The 22,527-nt window shown below is 36.0% G+C and overlaps 2 protein-coding genes across 2 annotated transcripts; one reads left to right on the top strand and one right to left on the bottom strand.

Moving 5' to 3' along the window:
* Positions 1 to 7,888: 7,888 nt before the first annotated feature.
* On the bottom strand, positions 7,889 to 8,938 carry LOC149968638 (uncharacterized). The gene has a single exon (XM_090168240.1). It carries the CDS (start codon positions 8,936 to 8,938, stop codon positions 7,889 to 7,891), a length of 1,050 nt encoding a protein of 349 aa, XP_090024366.1.
* Positions 8,939 to 9,757: 819 nt separating this feature from the next.
* LOC149968637 (uncharacterized) lies at positions 9,758 to 18,281 on the top strand. The gene is made up of 10 exons (XM_090168227.1): positions 9,758 to 9,907; positions 11,035 to 11,225; positions 11,677 to 11,871; positions 11,944 to 12,022; positions 12,341 to 12,508; positions 12,569 to 12,778; positions 12,838 to 13,006; positions 13,064 to 13,124; positions 16,579 to 16,794; positions 16,984 to 18,281. Exons 1-10 carry the CDS (start codon positions 9,758 to 9,760, stop codon positions 18,116 to 18,118), a joined length of 2,574 nt encoding a protein of 857 aa, XP_090024353.1. The 3' UTR covers positions 18,119 to 18,281.
* The last annotated feature ends 4,246 nt before the right edge of the window (positions 18,282 to 22,527 follow it).

Below are 22,527 nucleotides of genomic sequence, written 5' to 3'. Positions count from 1 at the left end.
ATGGCTACGTCTGCTACTGAAAGTGATAAAGAAAGAAAAGAAACCTATGCCCACGGGCCCACGCCAAAGCACATGTCCTTCCGAAATTCCTGAGAACCGAGTTGCCAGTTTAAAAATTCCGCGGACAAAAACCCGCGATATTTGAAATTACTCCACTAAAAGTCTAGACTAAAAGATAATAACAAGTTAAATGAAAACCTTTGGTTGGAATCAAGTTTCTGCAAAAATGGTAATAGTAAAATTATCACATTGAAGTTTAAACTATTATATATTGAAAATGTGTTTGTTTAAAAGAAATATTTTCGGTTTCAAATGTAGAAAAAATATGCGGTCAACCATTTAGCAGACAGCTTATAAATTAATATTGTAAATGTGATCGCCGATCGGCCATATACATGTATATATAATTTTGTATAATTAGTAATGGAATCCATCAAAGATATTTGGTTTCACAATGGATATCCGAGAAACATTATAAATCTTGGATATTTAGATTATATTTGCCAGAGATGTTTGGACTAAAAGTAGATATCCAGGTAACATATTGTTCCTTGGATATTTAGATATTATCTGCCAGAGATGTTAGGACTAATAGTAGATATCCAGGTAACATTTAATCCTTGGATTTTTAGACATTACCAATCACAGACAATAAGACCAAAATACGATATCCCTGGGACGTTCTGTGTTTGCTGGGTAAAATTGATGGACGGAAATATTCCTAGCCCTTGCTCAAAGATATTAATTCACTAAGGCGGGGGAAGATGGCGACAAAATGCGAGTCGTGGCCTTTCGTGGCGTGAATTAAATCTGGGAGAGGGGGTTACATACGGGGGAAAGAAAAAAATAGAAAAATCGGGGAGATTCGAATTCAGAATGGAAACCCTTTGTCTCAACTCATTAATAAAAACACTACACAGTAAAAAAAACCGGTCTAAAAATGGTTTGATAAGGGTGTTAAAAAATGTAAAGTACGGAAAAGGGTATGGGTTAAGACCGTAAATGGTATAAAATGAGATTTTTCAAATAATACACCCTAAACAGTTTAAAAATGCACCATAATTTGTTTTGCCCTAAAATGGTTTATATATACACCGTGTTTTTATTTTTGAGATCAAAAGTTTTAGCGTTGCCAATAATGGCTCGCTGGCTAACTGGCTGGCTGGATGATGGATTGATGGCTGGTTCGTGTCCATAATTTCAAGGTTCATTAAAAAAACCTATCACACGTATTACCAGTTCTCAACAATTCCAACCAAAAGCCTAGACGAGGAAAATAATTGCCATGCCCGGAAGGGACTCGAACACATGAAGTTCCACGCCTCCACCACCGAGCCGAACGCTTTAGCGCTCACGGCCACGGTGATTTACTGCCGTGACTATTTAAAAGTTTTAGCGGTAGAATAATATCAAAAGCGCTAACTTCTAAGTTAAACTATTGATGATCATATTTGTCGCTATTTAGGTAAGCTAATACAATTTTAAATATAATATTCCTCCATTAAAAACTGAAATTTATATTTTAATTCATCATAAATAGAACAGTATTTTCCCGGCATTATTATAGTGAGGAAAAGCGCGCAATTTTCAAATTGGACTGATTGACGATTGTCGTGACATCTATAGACATTACCTTATGGCGTTTTCCATTGGGACTGCTCCGAGCGTGATCCGGATTTGCCTTCTACGTCATCGCTCTACCACGGAGAACTCCGCTAGGTGCTCGGAGGACTAGACTTCCAGCCCTCCCAATGGAATACGAATTTTTCTCGGAGTCACTTTGCTTAAAAATTGCTCTTTTTGGGTTGCCCCGTCCCTCGAGTTGGGGCAGCTCGGATCAATCCGCGAGGGAGCAACAGTGCCAATGGAAGACGTGCCTCCTTTTTGGAGTTGCCCTTTTTGTCCCAATGGAACACGTTTTATATTTAGGAGCGCTCCAGGAGCGCTCAGAGGACTCCAATGGAAAACGCCATTACAGTCTACGGGGAGGGTGATGAAAAAACCGGTTTTGGGAGAATGAAATTGCTGTGGTAGAGCGCTTGCTCGTCGGTTGTTTGTACGATAATGGCGGTGCACAGTAAACGTTTCTAAAAAGAGTGTATATTTACAGAAGATTATTAATATTGTTAAAGTTCATAAATTTCACAATTCATATAAAATTATAAATCATATAAATCATAATTCATAACTCATATAAAACATAATTCATAACTCATATAAATCATAATTCATAACTCATATAAAACATAATTCATAACTCATATAAAACATAATTCATAACTCATATAAATCATAATTCATAACTCATATAAATCATAATTCCAAAGTCATAAACCATAACTCATAAAAATCATAATTCATAACTTATAATTCATATAACTAATATAAAACATAATTAATTTAAAACGTTATTCACTTAATTATATCTCAAAACGCATATAACCCACATAACTCATAATTCATATAACTCATTTAACTCTTAACTCAAGTAATTCAAATAACTGATATTACGCATGTTACTTATATTAGTCATATTATTCATAACTCATGTACCTCATGAATAATATGAGTTATATAACTCATGTAACTCATAAATAGAGTTATAACTCATGTAACTCATGAGTAATGAGTTATATAACTCATGTAACTCACATAACTCATAACTCATATTCATATAATTTATATAACTCATTACACATAACACGTGACACAACACAATATAATATTAAGTACTAATGTTTTGAAGTGTTTTGAACTGTTAATTATCTGATGTGTAAACTATTTAAAAGTCTAAAAATTATAAGCTCAAAGTAGTTAAATATCGTCCTTAAAAAAATCTAATTAAAAGAAATTAAAAGCAATATTATAGTAATTATTGATGAAATTCGTTGAATTTATAAGCAGCGGACGCGAACATCCTAAGACGCGCCAAAATCGCCATGTGATCTCCGATATGAGATATTGAACGATACCGTACCGGGCTGCAGTGCGCGCCGCCTACGCGTAAGCAATGTTTCGTATCGTAGTCATTGGGCGTAGGTGCGTTTGTTCGAACTTCATCGGTTATATTATTACCGGCACCAGATAAAAAAAATCAGATAGCCGTAGGTCAGATAAAAAAAGGGTATAGGTAACCAGAGAAATCAGGTGGTTTATCGGAAATGTATCTGATATGAGAAGTAACAAGACGTACGACGGTCGGAATACACACAATCCTTCTAATGTGTTAAGTTTGTTTGAGCTATTCACAGCAACCTGCAACGCCGGTATCGCAACCAAAATATATCCACGGTCACACATATAAACATATTTACACTTATTTGTTACTTCTAGTCATACTTTGAAAGCATCGAAAATATCTTCGATCAGTGTCACTTTTATTTTTTACTTCTGATCACACTTATTTGTTACTACTAGTCCGCCGTTGAGTGTCACACTTATTTCTTCTAGTAACTTATTAGTTACTTCTGATCACACTTATTTTTTCTAGTAACTTATTAGTTACTTCTGATCACATTTATTAGTTACTTTTGATCACACTTATTTGTTACTTCTGGTCATACGCCGAAGACTAGGCCGATCAGTGTCATACTTAATTGTTACTTCTGCTCAAAGTGCGGCCCACTCTGAACGGCCTTGTAAAACGCCAGAGGGAAACGGGCGCGTAGACCTCTATAAACACGCGGATTTATAATGTGGGAAATTGCGGGGGTCCGTATACGCTACCCAAAAAACCTTACTTAGAATTAAATTTAAGGAACGTATTTGCAATTCTAGGTTAAGTGTAAACCACAGCTATTCAAAAATATAACTTTCATGAAAATCGGAATTAAATTAAGGAACGTTATGTCAACTTTCAGGCGGAAATATAAAACCACGAACATTGGGGTCCGGTAAATAACCCCGAAAACTATACTTAAATTTAATATTTACTGATATAACCGAAGTTGTAGTTCAACTGAATCCTTACCTACCCAATAATATTTTTTTAACGTTATCGGACTTAATTTTAAAGAAAATATCTACCACATAAAGGAAATCACCGAAAATAGTAAATTGGGCAAATGCCCAACTTCTTGGACTCCGATTTGAAAACTTTATGAAAGGCTATCAATGGCGATGTTTGTACATTCGAACGAGATATCATTGACTCTTCTAGCCCTAACCGTTGAAGAGGTATGCGTGACACGGCGGCATCGGCGGCATCGGCAACGGCTACACTGTACGTGAGACTAATACACACAAATCCTTTGGATTGTGTGTAAAAACCGGTTGAATTATTCAGATAATCGTTCGAAACAGTATGTCTCACAAGTGTCAGTTTGAAATTCCCTCTTTCTCGCTCATCTTTTGCCTGGTCGCGAATTATGACACTTTTCCCAATTTTGTTTTTGCGACGTTCAGCGAGACTCAGCGGACTTAGCGCTGATCGTTGATTTTACTGTATACATTTATTCACTTCCGGTTTCTAAATTACGTTGTTCAACGAAGTCAGAGGGCGGAAGAGTAGGTTTTTTTCCGTTGAACATCGGTTGCGTGACGTCATTCGACAGTGAAAGGTAGCAGACGCGATTAAGTTAAAAAGTCAACGGAAAACGAAAAGCGTTCAACAACGTTGTCAGAAGAACTCAACGATAACTCAACGGATTTCTTACTGTTGAGTTTCTTTGAACGTAGCCTTTGTATATGTAAAATATTGTAAAAACATATTTTAAAACGTAATCAGCCAGAACCGTGAAAAGCCCAGTTACATTAGTCGAATTTTTCCCATTACTGACCATAGTCTTAAATTTTTATCTACTTCCAAACATTTAAATGTTATGCCTCTTTTGGGAAATAAAACAAAAATCGACTAATTGCACAATGTAAATGGTGTCTGATCTCCAAAGTATAATTTGCCTTGGGGCCAATGTTAATAAATTTTAGACAATAAAAGATTGCCTCGAAACGCTATGGTTGCTTAAGGCCTGTGGTTGGTAACTTCGTCGCTAACGGAAATCGTGACGTCACTGAGATGAGATAATATTGAAAATCAATGGGATTTCAATTTGGTGACGTCAGTAGCAGACGAATTTTTGAAGCAATCCAAAATTTCTTTCAAACCGTTCCTCGATCGAGACCCCGTTGACTTGGGGCAACTTTTATTTATTGGGATCAGTGGTGTCCACAGAAATTCACCAATTTTGAAGTGGTGCAGGGGCGTAGGAACCAGGGGGGAAAAGGGGGCAATGCCCCTCCCTAGACTTTTGCTGGGAGGGGCAACTAATGTTATTGCCCCCTCCAACTTTTTGGTCAGTAGAAATCTTCACAAGTCTCAAATTCTCATTTTTAAAGCATAAAAAGCTTATAGAACCTCAACTGTGTTTAAATTTCAGTCTTTTCCCGCCAATTTACATAGTAATAAAAGGTACACATGCATTCGGAGAAGCTACACTCGATTAAAAATTCAAAACAATTCTCCAGACCCCTTTTGGTTTCTCTTTGCCCCCTCCAACATCTCAAACGTTCCTACGCCCCTGAAGTGGTGTCTAAGTATGTGAATGTTAAGAGGGGGGGGTGAAACTTAAATACAGTCAAAGGTAGGCCCAAGGAAACCGCTCCCTTGTCGACGCCACTGATTGGGATAATAAAAACTACATTAAATATATTCGATAGTCAAAATTAGTAGCGATAATTAAAAAAATATATATTTCGGTAGAAAAACTAATATGAAATTTAAATGCATTTTCAGATTACTTGATAATTTTACTTAACGTGACAACTAAATTGCGGTAGTTTTTTCCACCATGAGTGGCGCCATCGTCGCCCATCGTGAAACATGAATACGTTTTCGCGATAAGTTTACTCTGGATTCGTCTCGAACGTTTCTCTCGGAATTTTATACTCACAAGCGCGACCAACATTTTTTGTCCAGTTCTATCTTTCAATTAGTTCCACCGTTGCCAGACGTAGTACACGTCGATAATTCGTTTCCCATTTTTAGGCCATACGATAATTTCAACTGCGTACAATATCGTGCTCTATTTTCGATAATTCAGTCAGAAGTTCCACAACGTTCGATAATTTTCCACTTTATAGGAAAAATGGTGGAAACTAATTTTTTTGAAGACATGTAAACAAGAATAACTTTTAATATTTATTTTCTATATATGTCAAACTTTTTAACAGACTCAATTCGATTGCGAGTTGATGGTTAAAAGTTTTGTTTCCTCATAAATATAACAAACATAAGATATATAATAATAGTAATCGGTCGTTCAATATAACGGCAAAAATTAAATTTAGCTCTAATTTTAAAGCGTTTTATAATTGTTTTATGGAATAAATAGTTTTTGGCACGTGGTACGATAATTTTATTTTAACGAAAAGGTAAGGGCATTTAGGAAGAGTACCGTTTTATTACGAAATATTAAAAATCCTTTGAAGATTCGATTTCAAATGTGTCTTTATATAGGTAACGAATTAGTCTATTTATGTAAATTTTGAAGTGGTGTTTACAATTTTACAAAATATACATTCAGATTAGTTCTCAAAACTGACGGGCTTAGATCTTCACGCGATATAAAACTTTTGCTCAATACGATATATATCCAACAATTCGTATTGACTTTCACTTCCGGCTTTTATAATTACCAAATTTTGGGGTTCTTCTATAACTTCATAGGCGTGTAAATGTTTAGAAAAACCTTCAACCACGTATATCGTTCCAGCCAGTATTAGCGACATATTTAGGTAGAAAATGAAATAATTTTCATGAAAGCTTTAATAGTGTTTCGTTCAGTTTCGTAGACTATCATACATTCCGTCGAATAATGCACATTTTCAAAAGTAGCCTTTGTAAATGAATAGATTTTTTCTGGAAATTCGTCATTCATAATTTGTTTTAAAGGGGGTGGTAAGTCACTTTTAAATAAAAAATTTCCAGCATTCGTATTTTGCAAACCAAATGTTTGTTCGTCTAACGTGTTGTAACACTGTAAATACTGGTGTCGACTGGCCAACATTTTCGTAATATTTACGCAGTTATTTGAAGATTTTGCAATTTTTTTTAAATAACTGTGTTTACTCTCGAATCGTATGCACGAAATTATTTTTAGTGGTCCGTACATGAGATACGCTTTCGCATAGTGAATTAAATAATGAAACTTGGGCGTCATAATTTCACTTCCTAAAACGCGAGAGACTGAACCTAAAAAACTTTCGATTAGATTTTGAAGTTTCGGTATGAAAGAGATGTGTAAATGTGTCGCGTATATAAAATCTACAATCTCCCTAATTTTAAGATATACATCCCAATGCAAATCATTTTCTTCTGGTATGAATTCGAAACAAAGAAAAGGTAGCAGTCGAAATAGACAATAAATCTCACTAGCAGAACCTTTTAAGCTCCCGTCACCCGCTATTGCCGAACGAATTTGGATTTCTGGCCTACTACTCTCGGTTTTACCATATCGGAAGTTTTTTAAAATATTATTCAGTTTTTCGATATTCAAATTTGTGTGAATAAACATATAGTTCAAAATGCGCTTTAAAATACTCGGCATAATTCCTTCTTTTAAGTCGTGCATGGGATCTGGTGGTAATTGTTGGGTAATATCGAAGCCATTTATCTTCATTAGGGGACTTTCGAATCGAACACCATAAATAGATTGGTCACACGGAACCCTTTCGATGCTCTGTAGATGGTATCTATGTCGAGCTAACGTTCTTAATTGCAGCTCATTTTCCTTGAGTTTACTTGAAATATCGTTCTTGGAAATCATACAGAATCGACATATTTTTCCGGAACTAAAGCACGCGTTGAGCCCGGCTATTTTAGCGAGTCCAAGGTTATCCCCTGTAAATATTGCCGCATTTCCGGTTAAATACATCGCTTGGTTATCAATGGTTACTCCCTCTCGCAACAAACAGTTAAGATCAAAAATAAGGGGTTCAAAGACGTCGTACCAGCCAACAAAATTAAATTTATATCACTTAATCTAGATCGGTATTTCGCCTGCAAGTTGAGCACTGAAAAATAAAAGGCTACTATTTTGTGTTTTCCACGTTTTGACCCAAGAGGGTTTGCAATTTCAAATTCATCGGTATAAATTTGCAATTGCAGCGTGTTTAGGTTGAAACTTGGGTTTTCCGCTATGATTCTTTTAGCGACAGATCCTTGAAGAAAATGTCCAATACACTGATCAGGTATTTTTTTTAAATCTTCGTGTTTACCTAACTGTTGATCCGAAGAATATAGTTTTTGAAGGACTTTAAGTATCGGAACATAATTAAAGTAGCTTTTTTCTATCTTGTCTAAAGATTCCGTAAACGGGCATTGTACTGGCTCTATTAATCCGTAGTTAGATTTGCAAAGTTTGTTAATTTTATAATTGGAATTTAAGCTTTCGAAAGCGGTTCCAACTTCGGTAGTTTTTGAAAATAATTCTTTCTCGTCAATAGTTATGGTTTTCGAACGAATAACGCTTAACACATTTTTCTTATTCATTAAAATAATATGTTCGCAAAATAATAATATATCATTGGTTAACGATTCCACAACACTTCGCGGTAGATGATGGGCTTCGCGATACTTCAGAATGATTTTCAGTAAGGTTTCACGAATTTCCGCGGGTTTTAATTGCCTTTCATTCCTAGTTCCCGAATCATCGTCACTCAATTCAGGTTCACTTTCATTTTCTATATCCATAGCGTTCTTTTCTTCGTGCGTAACACCAGGTGGATAGTTAACGTCCGAAAGAAACTGTTTATGTTTATATCTAACGTGTCGTTGATACGAGCTAATCTTTTGATATGACCTACCGCAGTTTTCCAGTCCACAAGTAATATTAAAATGTTTATCGTGAGAATGGCTGTTTTGCATGTGAGTTAACAGTGCCGTAAACCTTTTCGAGTAATACGTACATTTAACACAACTATATAATCCAGATGCTGCCATAATTTATTTCCACTTATTTTCATATAATTTAAATTTCAGTATTCTGACTCGCGCTTACTATCGTAAATTTCAGTACAATCTTAAAATTTTTATGTCTGCCTATTTTTCTTAGATGAAAAAACCTAGTTTTTTTCTTTTAACTACTCTATAAAGGCAGAGTACGAGAAAGGGGGTGAAGGAGAAACTGTAGAAGCGCCTTGGAAGAAACAGATATGGGAAAAAATGTAAATAAGCGAACTCCCCTCCACCTAAAAAAACCCCCAGATACGTCCGACACTTTTTTGCGCTTACGCAAGGTGGCGTGACCCCGTAACTACCACAAGCGGGGGAGCTGTTCTTTTTAGCATTTTTTTCTCCAAGTTACAAAGATCGGAATCAGGCTTGAGTAATAGAGCTCAAAACGACCGTTTATTTTCGATATACTCGACAATAGTTTATTAACAAAGCGAATAGTTCTTAATTCTTAATTCTTAAAAGAGGAGCCGGGTTCGATCCCAGCTTGTGGCACTGGGTGAAAACTCGGAACAACTCCTTCTGCGTTGAGTTTGCAAGTTCTCTCCCCACTGGTTTAAGGGGTTTTCCCCCGAGCTCTTCGGTTTCCCCTTCCATAAAAACTTGTTGAGGTTAACGGTAATAGTTAGTGTAGGGAGCTGTTGGCTCGATCACGTGGCATGCAGGGCTTGCCACCACCCTCCTACGCAGTGTAACCCGGCCACCTGAATTAAAAGGCTTCAAAAGTCGCTTGATGACTTAGGCCTAGGGTGGTGCCTTGGGTATTAGCCTAGCTGATTATTATTATTTAAATAACTGAAATATTCAATGGAAGATGAAGGCGTTTGGCTATTGTTGTGTTTGGGTGGAAGAAAAACCAAAGTTCGAGTGAAAGACAACAGCTATGGGGCATTTTTGGAAAAAATCAACACTGATGAATCTTTAATGGATTTTCGGGGGGCAGATTTTATCCATCAGGTAGGTGTTGTTATTTCTCACATATAATATATATTAGTTTTCTATGCCTTGACCATGGCCGCCATTTTGAGGGATAATTTTTAAGCTATGTGGACTAAAACAGTGTTGGGCATTTTCATCAAAGGGCCGCTCACCTCACACACCGCTCGCACTCGCTAGCTTAATATCCGCTCCCGCTCACTAATTTTTGAGCGGTAAAATTGACGCTAATCTTTTTCCGATCTTATTTGAGCGGTAATAAAAGCGCTCCTCTCTCCCCGCTCTTTTTGAGCGGTAATAAAAGCGCTCATCTCTTTCCGCTCTTTTTGAGCGGTAATAAAAGCGCTCGTCTCTTTCCGCTCTTTTTGAGCGGTAATAAAACGCTCCTCACTTTCCGCTCTTTTTTAAGCGGTAATAAAAGCGCTCCTCTCATTTTCTCTAAAAAGGAAATTTAACCGCTCAATTTTGCTCATAATAACAAAACCGCTCACAATGAGACGAGCGGTGCCCATCACTGGATTAAAATATCCCAAAGATTTTGCGGTCACTGTAAATTGATAAAGAAAATAGACCACGATGAAACTCGTATAGATAAAAATAAATACTCGAATTGATTTTTAACAGGTCTTCGATGACGATTTCGATGAATATGTTGATGTCGAAACCGATTGCAAATTCAATAATAAAACCAAAATAAAATTTATATGAAAGGTAAACGGGTATTATTTTTGTTTCAATTGGCTTAGTTATCATTTGTGAGGTTTTGAACTACACGTGTTATTGATATTTTACTACCCGATATCATTTCATATTTATTTTTTAAGAGTTAAAAAAATATTTGATTGAAGATCAGGAAAGCTAGGTTATTTCAAAATGTAAATAATTTTCCGTGATGGAAAAAGACTCAAGTTTTAGGATATGCTCAATATGGAATAAAATATCTTGCCAGTGGAGTAGCCAGAGGGGTTTCGGGTAACGCCCCCCCCTTCCTTGAGCGTAGCTTTGACTTTACTAAATTATACTTCTACATCACGTAAACCCACCCATTGACAAACTTCTGGCAACGCCACTGTCTCGTGTCAGCGATAATTCAGTCTACCTATTTCAAATGAACGGTTTGATTAACATTTAGTCAATTCTATATCCAGCGCTTAACCGAGATAAGTGAAGTTCCCGAAGGAAAGAGGCAAAAGATTTCAGATACAAATCAAGAAATTGAAGGTGGACCAGACGTTACTTCTACTGCTACATGTAACAACGAATTGAATATTAACTTGAATAATAATGGAAGTATGGAAACTGCTTCTAATAATGATAAAGACCTGGGATTAATAGACTGGTGAGTTGTAAATCATAACATTTCTAAAGAGTAGCTCAGTCCGAGCAGAGAAGAGCAGTTGGAGTTGCTATGAAGCGTTGGTTTCAAATAATTCTGGTTTTCTAGTAAATGTAAAGTTTAATGTCAGGAACTTAATTACCTAATTTTTGAGTAAATTCTGGCAGAATGCAAAAACTAAGGAATTTCAATAAGCGAGTTTCGATAATCACAGTCAACATAACTTGGCAGCACAAAATCAAAATAACCCGGGTTTTTTAGGTTAAATTGTGTTTTTTATTTAACACGCGACAAAATTTCCGAAAATTGTTCGTACTAGCGGAAATCTAATAGTTCTCTACATTTACGATAGATGGTTGTGCGACTATTCAAACTTGCAAATTGGAAGTATTAATTGTTTCAAGACCTTTGAATATCCCAATATCTCAAAGTGTTTTTTATTTTATTAATACAGGGTTGCTGAAAATATAGCGCAAGCAGTTGTCACGTGTACTAGAGATGAATTTATAATGAAGTACAAGCTACCTGATGTTCCCGAGATTTTTAAAAATAAAGATGACTACAATGCACTTGATGTCGATGGGAAAAAAGAAATGAACGCTCTATTGATAAACATTTTGTTAAGTGATTGTATTAAAAAATTTGGACTGTGAGTTTGCCATTTGCAATTAACAAAGCAGTTTGGACTCTCCTACTGATGACTTTAATTAACTCTTTGTAGGTATCCGTATCACAAGATCATGGCGGCCAGATTAGTAATGGAATACCCACATTTAAAATCACAGCCTGGAGAAGGACTGGTAAAAAATTAAATTTACAATAATATTAGGCTGTTCTAACAAGGCGTCCGACACTTTAAACAAATCATAATAGTTTTTCTCTACCAGAGTTTCTAGGCAATTTAATTTTAGAGAAAAAAAACCTAGTGTACATAATTTTGAGGAATGTAAAACACTTCAACGTATTTTAGTTCCTCTTAAATCAAATAAGGGTCTTAACCCAGTGTGCAACCCCATTTATTTACTGAAAAATTCAAATGTGTAGTTTTTATTCAAGGTTTTTGAAATTGCTCCGATACGGATTTGAAGAAAAATAATAATAATTTAATTTTCTATTAGGAAATCTGGCACCATAAATTGGTTACCAAGTTTAAAAATTTTCGAAAACCTTTGGGTAAAATAGCTGTCGTAGCAGCGCACAAAAAGAAATTTGGGAAAGATTCCTACAAAGATCCATCTGCAACTGCAGTTGAGAACATATCTATTGTTAATGTTGTGAGAGTTGAGGTATTTTTTGCTATTAAAACTCTTGGTTCGGCAATCATCTAACTAACCATTCCTGTATAGCCTGTAGTGTTTGATGAAGAATTTGAAGATGAAGAAAGTATTCAGATGCACAAATCACAGATGGTCGTGGAGATGAAAAGCTACGAGATAGATTGGGTACTAATAGACACTAAAATGGATAAGACGATAGCTGACAGGAGAAAAATTATAAAAGATCAAAGCTTAACAGTGGTGTTGAAAGAGTATCCAGCTCTTTCAGATGCAAGACAAGTAGAAAATTTACCTTGACACTTCATAATATTATATAATTAAATATTTATTTCCAATAGATGTTTCTTGAATTTGAAAGAATTACAAAAGTAAAAATTGAAGTACAACTAGAAGAGTCATTGCGAAAATGCTCGGCTAAAATCTGGTCATTGGCGAAAAAAAACGTAACCACCTTAAAAGCGAAAATATTAGACGAACTAAAAAATCTTAGTCCAGAAATATGGCAAGGTAGCTGCCAACATTAAACCACTTAATACTATAAATTCTAATTTTAAACGTTTTTAGGTGCCAAGGATTGGTTTTCGCTATTATTATTGCCTGCCCTTTTTAACGAAAACCACGAGAGGTTTTTTTACGCAAAGACCGACCTTTCGAGAGTATCTAAAATGCCTGTAATCGTGTATAGTAGCCCGAAATTTTTTTGTGACCACTATGAGGTATTTGTCGATCAAGTTAAAGTGACCGAAGCGTCAACCTTCCAAATGGCCATGAGCAGCTTGATCGCTGCATACTGGATATTTAATATAGAATATTCCGCGGTTTTGTTTAAAACGTTAAGCCTAATTGAGTCTTGTTTTTTGGGATTAAAGCATACTAAATGTGCAGTAAAGGTAAAAAAAATTACCACTGAATTGCAGAAATAAATGTTTTAATATTTGTATTTTGACTCACTTTTTGAATAAGTATTTTTAATTGGTTTCTTTACACTGAAATTCAAACTTTAGACCCTTTACCAGAACTATTTCGAAAAATAACATACCATTAACCGACCCTAAACGGTGTTAAACTAGTCCTTATAGGGTATTGAATTACACCTTAGACGACTGGTCTTTGTACCATTAACTGACCCTAAACGGTGTAAAACTACTAATTATGGGGTGTTGAATTACACCTTAGACGACTGGTCTTTGTACCATTAACCGACCCTAACGGTGTAAACCTACTCCTTATAGGGTGTTGAATTACACCTTAGACGACTGGTGTTTGTACCATTAACCGGCCCTAAACGGTGTAAAACTACTCCTTATATGGTGTAGAATGACACCATAGATGACTGGTATTTGTACCATTAACCGATCCTAAATGGTGTAAAACTACTCCTTATAGGGTGTTGAATTACACCTTAGACGACTGGTCTTTGTACCATTAACCGACCCTAAACGGTGTTAAACTAGTCCTTATAGGGTATTGAATTACACCTTAGACGACTGGTCTTTGTACCATTAACCGAACCTAAACGGTGTAAAACTACTAATTATGGGGTGTTGAATTACACCTTAGACGACTGGTCTTTGTACCATTAACCGAACCTAAACGGTGTTAAACTACTCCTTATAGGGTGTTGAATTACACCTTAGACGACTGGTGTTTATACCATTAACCGGCCCTAAACGGTGTAAAACTACTAATTATGGGGTGTTGAATTACACCTTAGACGACTGGTATTTGTACCATTAACCGACCAAAAACGGTGTAAAACTACTCCTTATAGGGTGTTGAATTACACCTTAGACGACTGGTCTTTGTACCATTAACCGGCCCTAAACGGTGTAAAACTACTAATTATGGGGTGTTGAATTACACCTTAGACGACTGGTGTTTGTACCATTAACTGACCATAAACGGTGTAAAACTACTACTTATAGGGTGTTGAATTGCACCTTAGACGACTGGTGTTTATACCATTAACCGGCCCTAAACGGTGTAAAACTACTCCTTATAGGGTGTTGTATTAAACCTTAGACGGTTTACTGTGCGGTGTGTATTTGAACCATTCGCTAACTATGGTTTCTATTAAAACCGTTTAGGGAGTGAATTTCTGACAAAACCGAAATACCCCTAAAGGGTTTATAATCAAACCGTTTTTTTTTACTGTGCAGCCTTCATTTAAAGTTTGTTTCAGCGTCCGGTTAGCGTAACAGTAACAGCTGTTTTTTCTTTTAAAATAGTTACCACGCTTTCTTGGGGGTAACGTTGTCCTAATGAGCTATAAACATTTAAAATTATGTTTTTCTCTTTACTTGTTAAAAATAAACCCTTATCATGCTTTTTATAGTAACATTTTGGGCTATTTAAATAATTGGAGCTTCCATTATCGAACCTTCTTTAGCAAAATAATTCGGCTGTAATCAGTAATTAAACTCATGACAACATGAAATTATAAAATAGATTCTAATTTCGGTTCCTAGATGGCGCGAAAATACGATGAAAATCACGAAATTTGAAATTGACCGTAAAGTGGTCAAATTCAAATTTCGCGCGGTCGACTGACCGTAAATGGCCTGAGGTATCCTTGCGCCGACTGTACTATATAATTTGTCTTTCTTAGCCCGCAACTGACTAAAATAGAACGTCGTGTTTTTGCTAAGCCTTAATATGTCAAAAAAAGGTACCTTATTAAAAGGAAACTTTTTTTTGCGTACCGTTCAAGTGAATAGTTTCCATTATTTCAACAAGCACTATTTAAACAGTAGCTTGCAGGTCCTGGTTCTCGGAATATTTCTTGGTGATTTCTTTGAAGATAATTTATTGAATGGTCTATTTCAAATCAACTTCAATCACTATAAACATCGAAGTTGGCCGTACCCAGTTATTTTTATTTTAGGATTACACCACTGATTATATTCCCATTTAAAGCGGATTTATGGATTATTTTACAATTTTAAGGGGATTTACGGTATTTAAGAAAAATGCTTACCTTCAGTTAATCGATTGGTTTAAAATCTTAGGTGTATTTTCAGTATAGTAGAAAGGGCCTACCATTGTTTTACGATTGTATTTCCTTGCTCTAGTTTGTACGTTATGAAAATTTTACCCATTTACACGCCAATATATATTTACAACCCATATTTCGATAACTCGTAAACGTTTTTGGTCGCTTTTACACAATTTCAGGAGGAATTTTTATTCAATAAAAACATTAATTTTTTCTTTTAAGTTGACCTTTCTGGTGACCTTGAGTTAATATTAATTTTGACCTATAGATGGCGCTAGGTTTGCGTTTTCTATTTTAACCCGCGGATTTTTTAAGTAATAAGTTGATAGCACTTATATCATGTTGGCTGTATTTACTAATTAATTGGGAAAAAGTACGAAATGTTTATGAATTTTGAACCAAAAAACCGTTGTATATTACTTTTATTAACTAAAACTCAAGTAATAATGCATTTGTTTTAATTTAAATAACAGTTCAGTAAAAACATCGCGTGAAAATGCAGTAGAGACTATCATAAAAAGTTGCCTAAACTCGCACTCATCTTCGCTAAACGTAGGTCTTTTATTAGCTCCCGGCGTTGAGACAAAATTGATTTTAAACGATTACTTATAAAATATGCACGCCGCTATAGTAATTAGTTTTTCACTTTGAAATATCACTGTAAGCCGCCAAGTTGGATTTTTTGTATTACAATTTTTTTACGTGTTTTTTTTTGGCATACCAGTAAAAGATCGTAAAATATCCACGCCGCTATAGTTAAATTTAACTAAATACTTCCACTCTCCAAAAACTAATGGTAAATCTTTAACTTACGTTCAAAATTATAGTTTTCCATAGATAATTTTGGCACCTCACCGCCAAACCTTTGCTGCCTCTTTGAAACCAATTTGTTGCCCCCCTGTGCCCCCCTTCCTACGCCACTGCCAAAGTTCCTCCCCCTTAAGATATCTTGCGTAAACTAGAAATAATTTTACCTGATACTCAAACTAATGAAATATAAGGTGAAATAGCTTTTGATAGTGTCATCATTGCATTGTTGTTGTCCGTTCTGATTAATTTTCGCTAATATTTTAATTTGTTTTAGGCTTTTGTATAAGCAACACTGGTTCATAAATCCAAAAGAGCCTTTGATTCAGAGTGAAATTTGCAAAGTGAGCAGCCGAGGAGAGAAAATGCACAAGTGCTCAGAATGCGTCTACGCAACGAACTATAAGAGTGAACTCATTATCCACCGAAGAACTCACACGGGCGAAAAACCCTTCCGTTGTAACCAGTGTAACTACGCATCTGCTCGTAAGGGGCATTTGATTTGCCACAGAAAAACACACACGGGCGAAAAACCCTTCCAGTGTGATCAGTGTAACTACGCATCTGCTCGTAAGTGGGGTTTGATTTCCCACCGAAGAACTCACACGGGTGAAAAACCCTTCCAGTGTGACCAGTGTAACTACGCATCTGCTCATAAGTGGGATTTGATTTGCCACATAAGAACTCACACGGGCGAAAAACCCTTCCAGTGTGACCAATGTAACTACGTGACTGCTCATAAGTGGTATTTGATTTGCCACAGAAGAAGTCACACCGGCGAAAAACCCTTCCAGTGTGACCAGTGTAATTACGCGTCCTTAAATAATGGTAGTTTGATTATACACAGAAGAAACCACACAGGTGAAAAACCCTTCCAGTGTGACCAGTGTAATTACGCGTCTACAAAGAATGGTAGTTTGATTCGCCACAGAAGAACTCACACGGGCGAAAAACCCTTCCAGTGTGACAAGTGTAACTACTTGTCTGCTTATAAGCATAGTTTGATTCGCCACAGAAGAACTCACACGGGCGAAAAACCATTCCAGTGTGACAAGTGTAACTACGCGTCTGCTTATAAGCATAGTTTGATTCGCCACAGAAGAAAGCACACGGGCGAAAAACCCTTCCAGTGTGACCAGTGTACCTACGCGTCTGCTCGTAACGGGCATTTGATTCGCCACCGAAGAACTCATACGGCCGAGAAGCCCTTTGGATGTACAAAGTGTGGATATCAGACCAAACATAAGAACCATCTACTTCGCCACGAAAGAACACGTCACTCTCAGGGCACAAAGGCCCAAAAATGCCCCAGTAGCGATCAGAACTTATCTACCAATAAAACCTTTGAAGTGCACCATCGAATTCATGGTCCACCTAGAATCCAAATTGCCGCTTCGACCAGTCACCACACAGAACCAGTGCGCCAATCACAGCCTCGTGAATTTGACCACTCTGGTCGTCAAACGGGAGGTAGGTATTGTTTGGTGCTGATACGACGTTTAACGACGGAACAGATTGAATCCATCACTGAAAAGCCCCACTGCGCCCACGCCGTGAAAGCGGAAGTTGCCCAGCCTGACGCAAACACTTCAGCCGTCGAGAGAGAAAGGGTGTTTGGCTACAATTGCGTCAAACTCGATGTCAGCTGCGTCAAACAAGAGCCTTTTTATGACTTCATCGACCAAGTTCCGATTGCGACAGTCGTAACGAGAGAAGAGTTGGAATATCGCCCAGTTGGAGGCCATAACGAGGGTGTCCCACGGAACCCAGACACCCCGATCAAGATCGAGTTCCCTCACGAAGTTGAAAATTTGTGAAGAATGACGTTGTTCATGTTTTAATTTTAGAGAGGTTGAGGAAGCAAATATTTATAAACTTAACAAAAGCAGTGAAAGTAGCTTGTACTGTTAGCAAATGCCATGAAAAGACTTATTTCGTTGACGTCTTTAACGATGTATTTTTCATTTTTAAACATTTTTCAGATAGTGTTCGTAAATTTAACGACATTTTATTAATATTGTAATTTTATCACTCTGACCAGTGTAAATATAATTAACTTGAAATAAAGTAATTACGTTTTGTTTTTAAAAATAAAGTGTTCTATAGTGTACAGTCAAATTAAATTTGAGATATTTCTGTTTCTTTATTTTCAGTAGCATTATTTCTTTTGGTAACGTAAGTGGTATTTATAGGTGTAACTCATTCGGAATTTTTTTGGCGGGTGGAAATTTTTACAGTAGGTGTTCGCCTATGTACTGGAATTTACTAATAACTCGAAATCTTCAAATGGGCCTTTACTAAGTTTTGTCTGGAGACAGCCTGTAAAAATAACAAAGCCATCTTACCGTTTCAGGCCGCGACGTACTGCTGAAAGCCTGAAACTGTAAAGTGAACCGATGATGAATTGGGGTAACGGTGCACCTATGAAAATAATTATGAAAACTCAATTATGACAGCGCGTATCTTACACAAATGTTGGAATAAAACTTGAGGCTTCAAATTTAAATGCAAAATGTATTGCAGGGGTGATTCTTGTATTTAGCCAAAGAAATTTAATTAAGATTAATTGGATTAAGCCTTTGGTCGCATCCTCACATACATACACAGTCCCTCGTTAAGCGCCTTGTCTCTATTTAGACTAAGGTTTTTTTGTAGAAGATGTTCCCGCCGACCAATCCGAAGATGGCGCCACACAACACTAAGGGCTCTCCCACTTGATTTTTTTCATCAATAAAATCCATTTTTGTTAATTTTCTATCAAATCATTTGCATGTTTATCCATTTTCATCAAATTGAAAAAATTTATAAAATTTTGATAAATTTTATTTTTTTTCTGCAATTTTGATAAATTTATTCTAGTATTTGCATTTTGATATTTTTTTATTTATTGAAAAAGTTTCCCTTAGAAATTTTCAAAAGCCAATGTTGTTTTTCGGTAAGGAATTTTCAATTTTGTGTTGTCACAGACATTTTCGGTTGCCATGGAAAAACTAATGCCCGTTGACACTTTTCCTTTTGGGAATTTCCCTGATTCATTAAGGCATGCTTAACCTCCGAGTTTGAACAAAATCGGTGTGTTACACCTCGGGTAGTCTCCTTGTTATATAGGGAAAACAAAAGTTAAAGCAAAATCATGTGATTGTTCAAAACCTATAGTACAATGAGTTGGTTTTTGTCTTTAAAATAGTTTCTCGTACGTATATATTTTACTTTCATCAGCGTTCTAATAATTGTTGATTAGCAACAAAAATGAGAAATAGAAAATTCCTTTGTTAATTTAATAATGTTTTCGGTCTAAAGTAGGTTATTTTGGTTCTATTAATCGAAATTTGTTTAAGGCAATAAGTTTTGTAATATATATTTTAATTATAATACAAAATATTTTACTGGTTGGCAAGGAAAACTCCCTCGGCCCGATGCCGAGGCAAACTCGTATGTAAAATAATTAAATCTTTCGAATAAAACTTTTCTTAACAAATATTTTCAATTCACCCCTTCAATGATTCCCACGGCACCTTCCCCCGTGTCCCCTCCCCTTAAAAATAAAGTAAATCGTCCCGTTATTTTAATGGTTCGGTCAATAGCGCATAGAGGTACTAAGAACTATCAAATACTTAAATTTTGACGCCATGAAGTTATACTTCGCCCATGGCTTAAGCCTAACTTGGGTCTTGGTGTAATGGATTTTTACATAGAGAGAGAACCATCGACTGCTTAGACTACTTCTGAAAGTATAAGATCATGGCAGTATGGGAAAATGTAAGGTTCATAGTTCTTAGTACCTCTATGCGTTCTTGGTTCGGTAAAACATAAGATTTTCGAGTCTCAACGCGATCGAAACTGACGCCGTAGTAGGGGAAGAATGACAGTCATATACCAATTATATACCATATGATGGTATTTTTTGGAGGTATGATGGTATAATCTTATTTCATTAATTTGGTGGTATATTTTTATTCAATTTCGGCTATGGAGGTAGAAATATTTGAACGGGTAATCAAATTTAAAATCTTTAAAACACCTCTATAAATCTTAAGTAAACAATCTATACGTATATAAAGGGACGTCGCGAACGGCGACAGTTTATTATTTACTTCGGTCCCATCACAACCCCCACAATGGAAATGTAAGTATCATCAAGCTAATATCTAAAATGTTATTTAACAATTATAATATATTAATTTGTTATAGCAACGAGAGTAACACATGCTTTGTTGAAGTTTCCTTAGAGCTCGTGGAGAATATTACGTTAAAGAATTAGCCTTCATAGTTCCAAACAATGGAGAAAAGGGGTTATTTACATTTAAGGGACCGTACCCTTATAATGATTTATCCATAAAAGATAAACAGCTGTGTTCATGGGTCACACGAAAAATATGTAACATTCTTTGGAATGACGGAGATTTTATCAATTTACAAGATGTATGCTCCGATATATCAAAAAAGGCGACGGTGTTTTATACAAAAGGGTTAGAAAAATCAAAAATTTTGTCAAATTTATTTAAAAAAGAAGTTATTAATGTGGAAAATTTTGGATGTCCCAAACTTTCCAAGTTATCTAAAAACATTTCAATGCCATTCGGGGTTTGTAAATACCATCTATACAATGAAATGAATTGTTGTTTATATAAAACATATCAAATTGTAAACTGGGTAAATGATGACAAATAAAATTGTCTTGGATAATAACCGCATTAGTATTGCATTTGTTGATTGTACTCTACAGACAATTAACGTCATTCGAGTGGAATGTCAGAATTTTTCCTATATTGGAAATAACCACTTTAAATCGATACTTGTTAACTATTCACTCAATTCAATTAACTGACGTTAATGCGAAGATAGTTGTTTTCACATGCATACACACTTCAAATTGATAGTCTATTGTTTACTATTTACTCGTTTTGATTAACTGACATACATATGAAGGTAGTGGTTTTCATATTCAACACTTTTCAAATTGATAGTCTATTAGAGTGGATTTCAATTAACCCACGATAAGAATTCTAAATCGTATAAAAGCCCAGAACATGGATGGTTTGAACTATATTCGCAAGTTCCAGCCATTTCGATAGAGATGGAAAACCAAAGACCTTCGAACGTCAAAGTGCATATGTCTCGCACCCTCGCCATCATCAGGTATCGGGGGACCTTCGGGCCCATACCCAACCGTCCAGATTTACCCCAGTTCACATTTCGAATTATGGACATTATAGTACGAAAGTACCATAAGGGATTCATTGTAAAAATGGTTCGAAATGAAGAATTTGGGGTAATTGACGTGCATCTGCCATATCACCCAAATGTCCGTAACATTTTCAATGCGTTAGGCAATGGAGCACGAGAGTACATTAGTGTGAGTATGCTTTTATACATATTTTATTTATTAAAAATCACTTTTAGATTGATTTTACATTTCAATTTATGTAGATTGACCACCGCGACGTCGCAATTAGCGAGGCGGAAGAGCTCGAGGCCAATCAATTTTTCCAAGCTCCGGAACAGCCCATGGTTGCGCAACAACATCTCCCAGTAAATCAACAAGCGCCCGCTATTCATCAAGAAGCGTCCGTCATTCAGCAACAAGCACCCGCCGCTCATCAGCAAGTTCACCAAATGGCACCGCCAACACAGTCAAAAGCCGGACCATCCGGTACGGTACCGGGGAGCTGGCGCAGGAGAGGGGTGGAAGAGAAAAGAAAAAGTAGTGGTGAAGACGAAAAGGAGAGAAAAAAACTTTCGTGAATAATGATTTAGAGGAAATTTTAGCCCTGGAGGGTATATTAAAAAGGGTGGAAATGGCGGATGACGATGATGATAATTAAATGTATATGCAAAGATTGTCAATAAATAAAAACTTCATTTATCGTTATTATTGTTTCTAATTCAAATAGGCATTATTAAAAGAATATCAAATAGACTTCAATTTTAATTAATGTTTGTCAATAAATAACAAGTTGGCAAGCCAAAATATACCTCTCCTCGGAAGAATTGTCCCTAGTGGAGACGACCCTCAAAGATATCACCGGAATTCAGAGTTAATCCCTGCCCAGTATAAAATTTTAATTTTAATTAAAATAATTGAGACGAAACAACCGAGTTTAATTTATTCAGAATATTATAAATTAAGTAGTTACAACAGCGAGTTAGATTTACTAAAACAATGCACTATTGAATTTAACCCTTTTTACAGTACATGTTTATCAGTTGAATATAATACGAAGCA

The sequence above is a fragment of the Leiobunum rupestre genome, chromosome 1 (assembly GCF_980474605.1).
Source record: "Leiobunum rupestre chromosome 1, qqLeiRupe1.1.hap1, whole genome shotgun sequence".
NCBI classification, from domain to species: domain Eukaryota; kingdom Metazoa; phylum Arthropoda; class Arachnida; order Opiliones; family Sclerosomatidae; genus Leiobunum; species Leiobunum rupestre.
Note: the sequence above shows the minus strand (reverse complement) of the source record. Positions and strands in the feature narration are given on the sequence as shown.

Coding starts and splice junctions, on each gene's coding strand:
- LOC149968638 (XM_090168240.1), bottom strand. CDS start 8,938: ATGGCAGCATCTGGATTATATAGTTGTGTTAAATGTACGTATTACTCG.
- LOC149968637 (XM_090168227.1), top strand. CDS start 9,758: ATGGAAGATGAAGGCGTTTGGCTATTGTTGTGTTTGGGTGGAAGAAAA. Junction 12,023..12,340: donor CACAGCCTGGAGAAGGACTG/GTAAAAAATTAA, acceptor ATTTTCTATTAG/GAAATCTGGCACCATAAATT. Junction 13,007..13,063: donor TAGTCCAGAAATATGGCAAG/GTAGCTGCCAAC, acceptor AAACGTTTTTAG/GTGCCAAGGATTGGTTTTCG.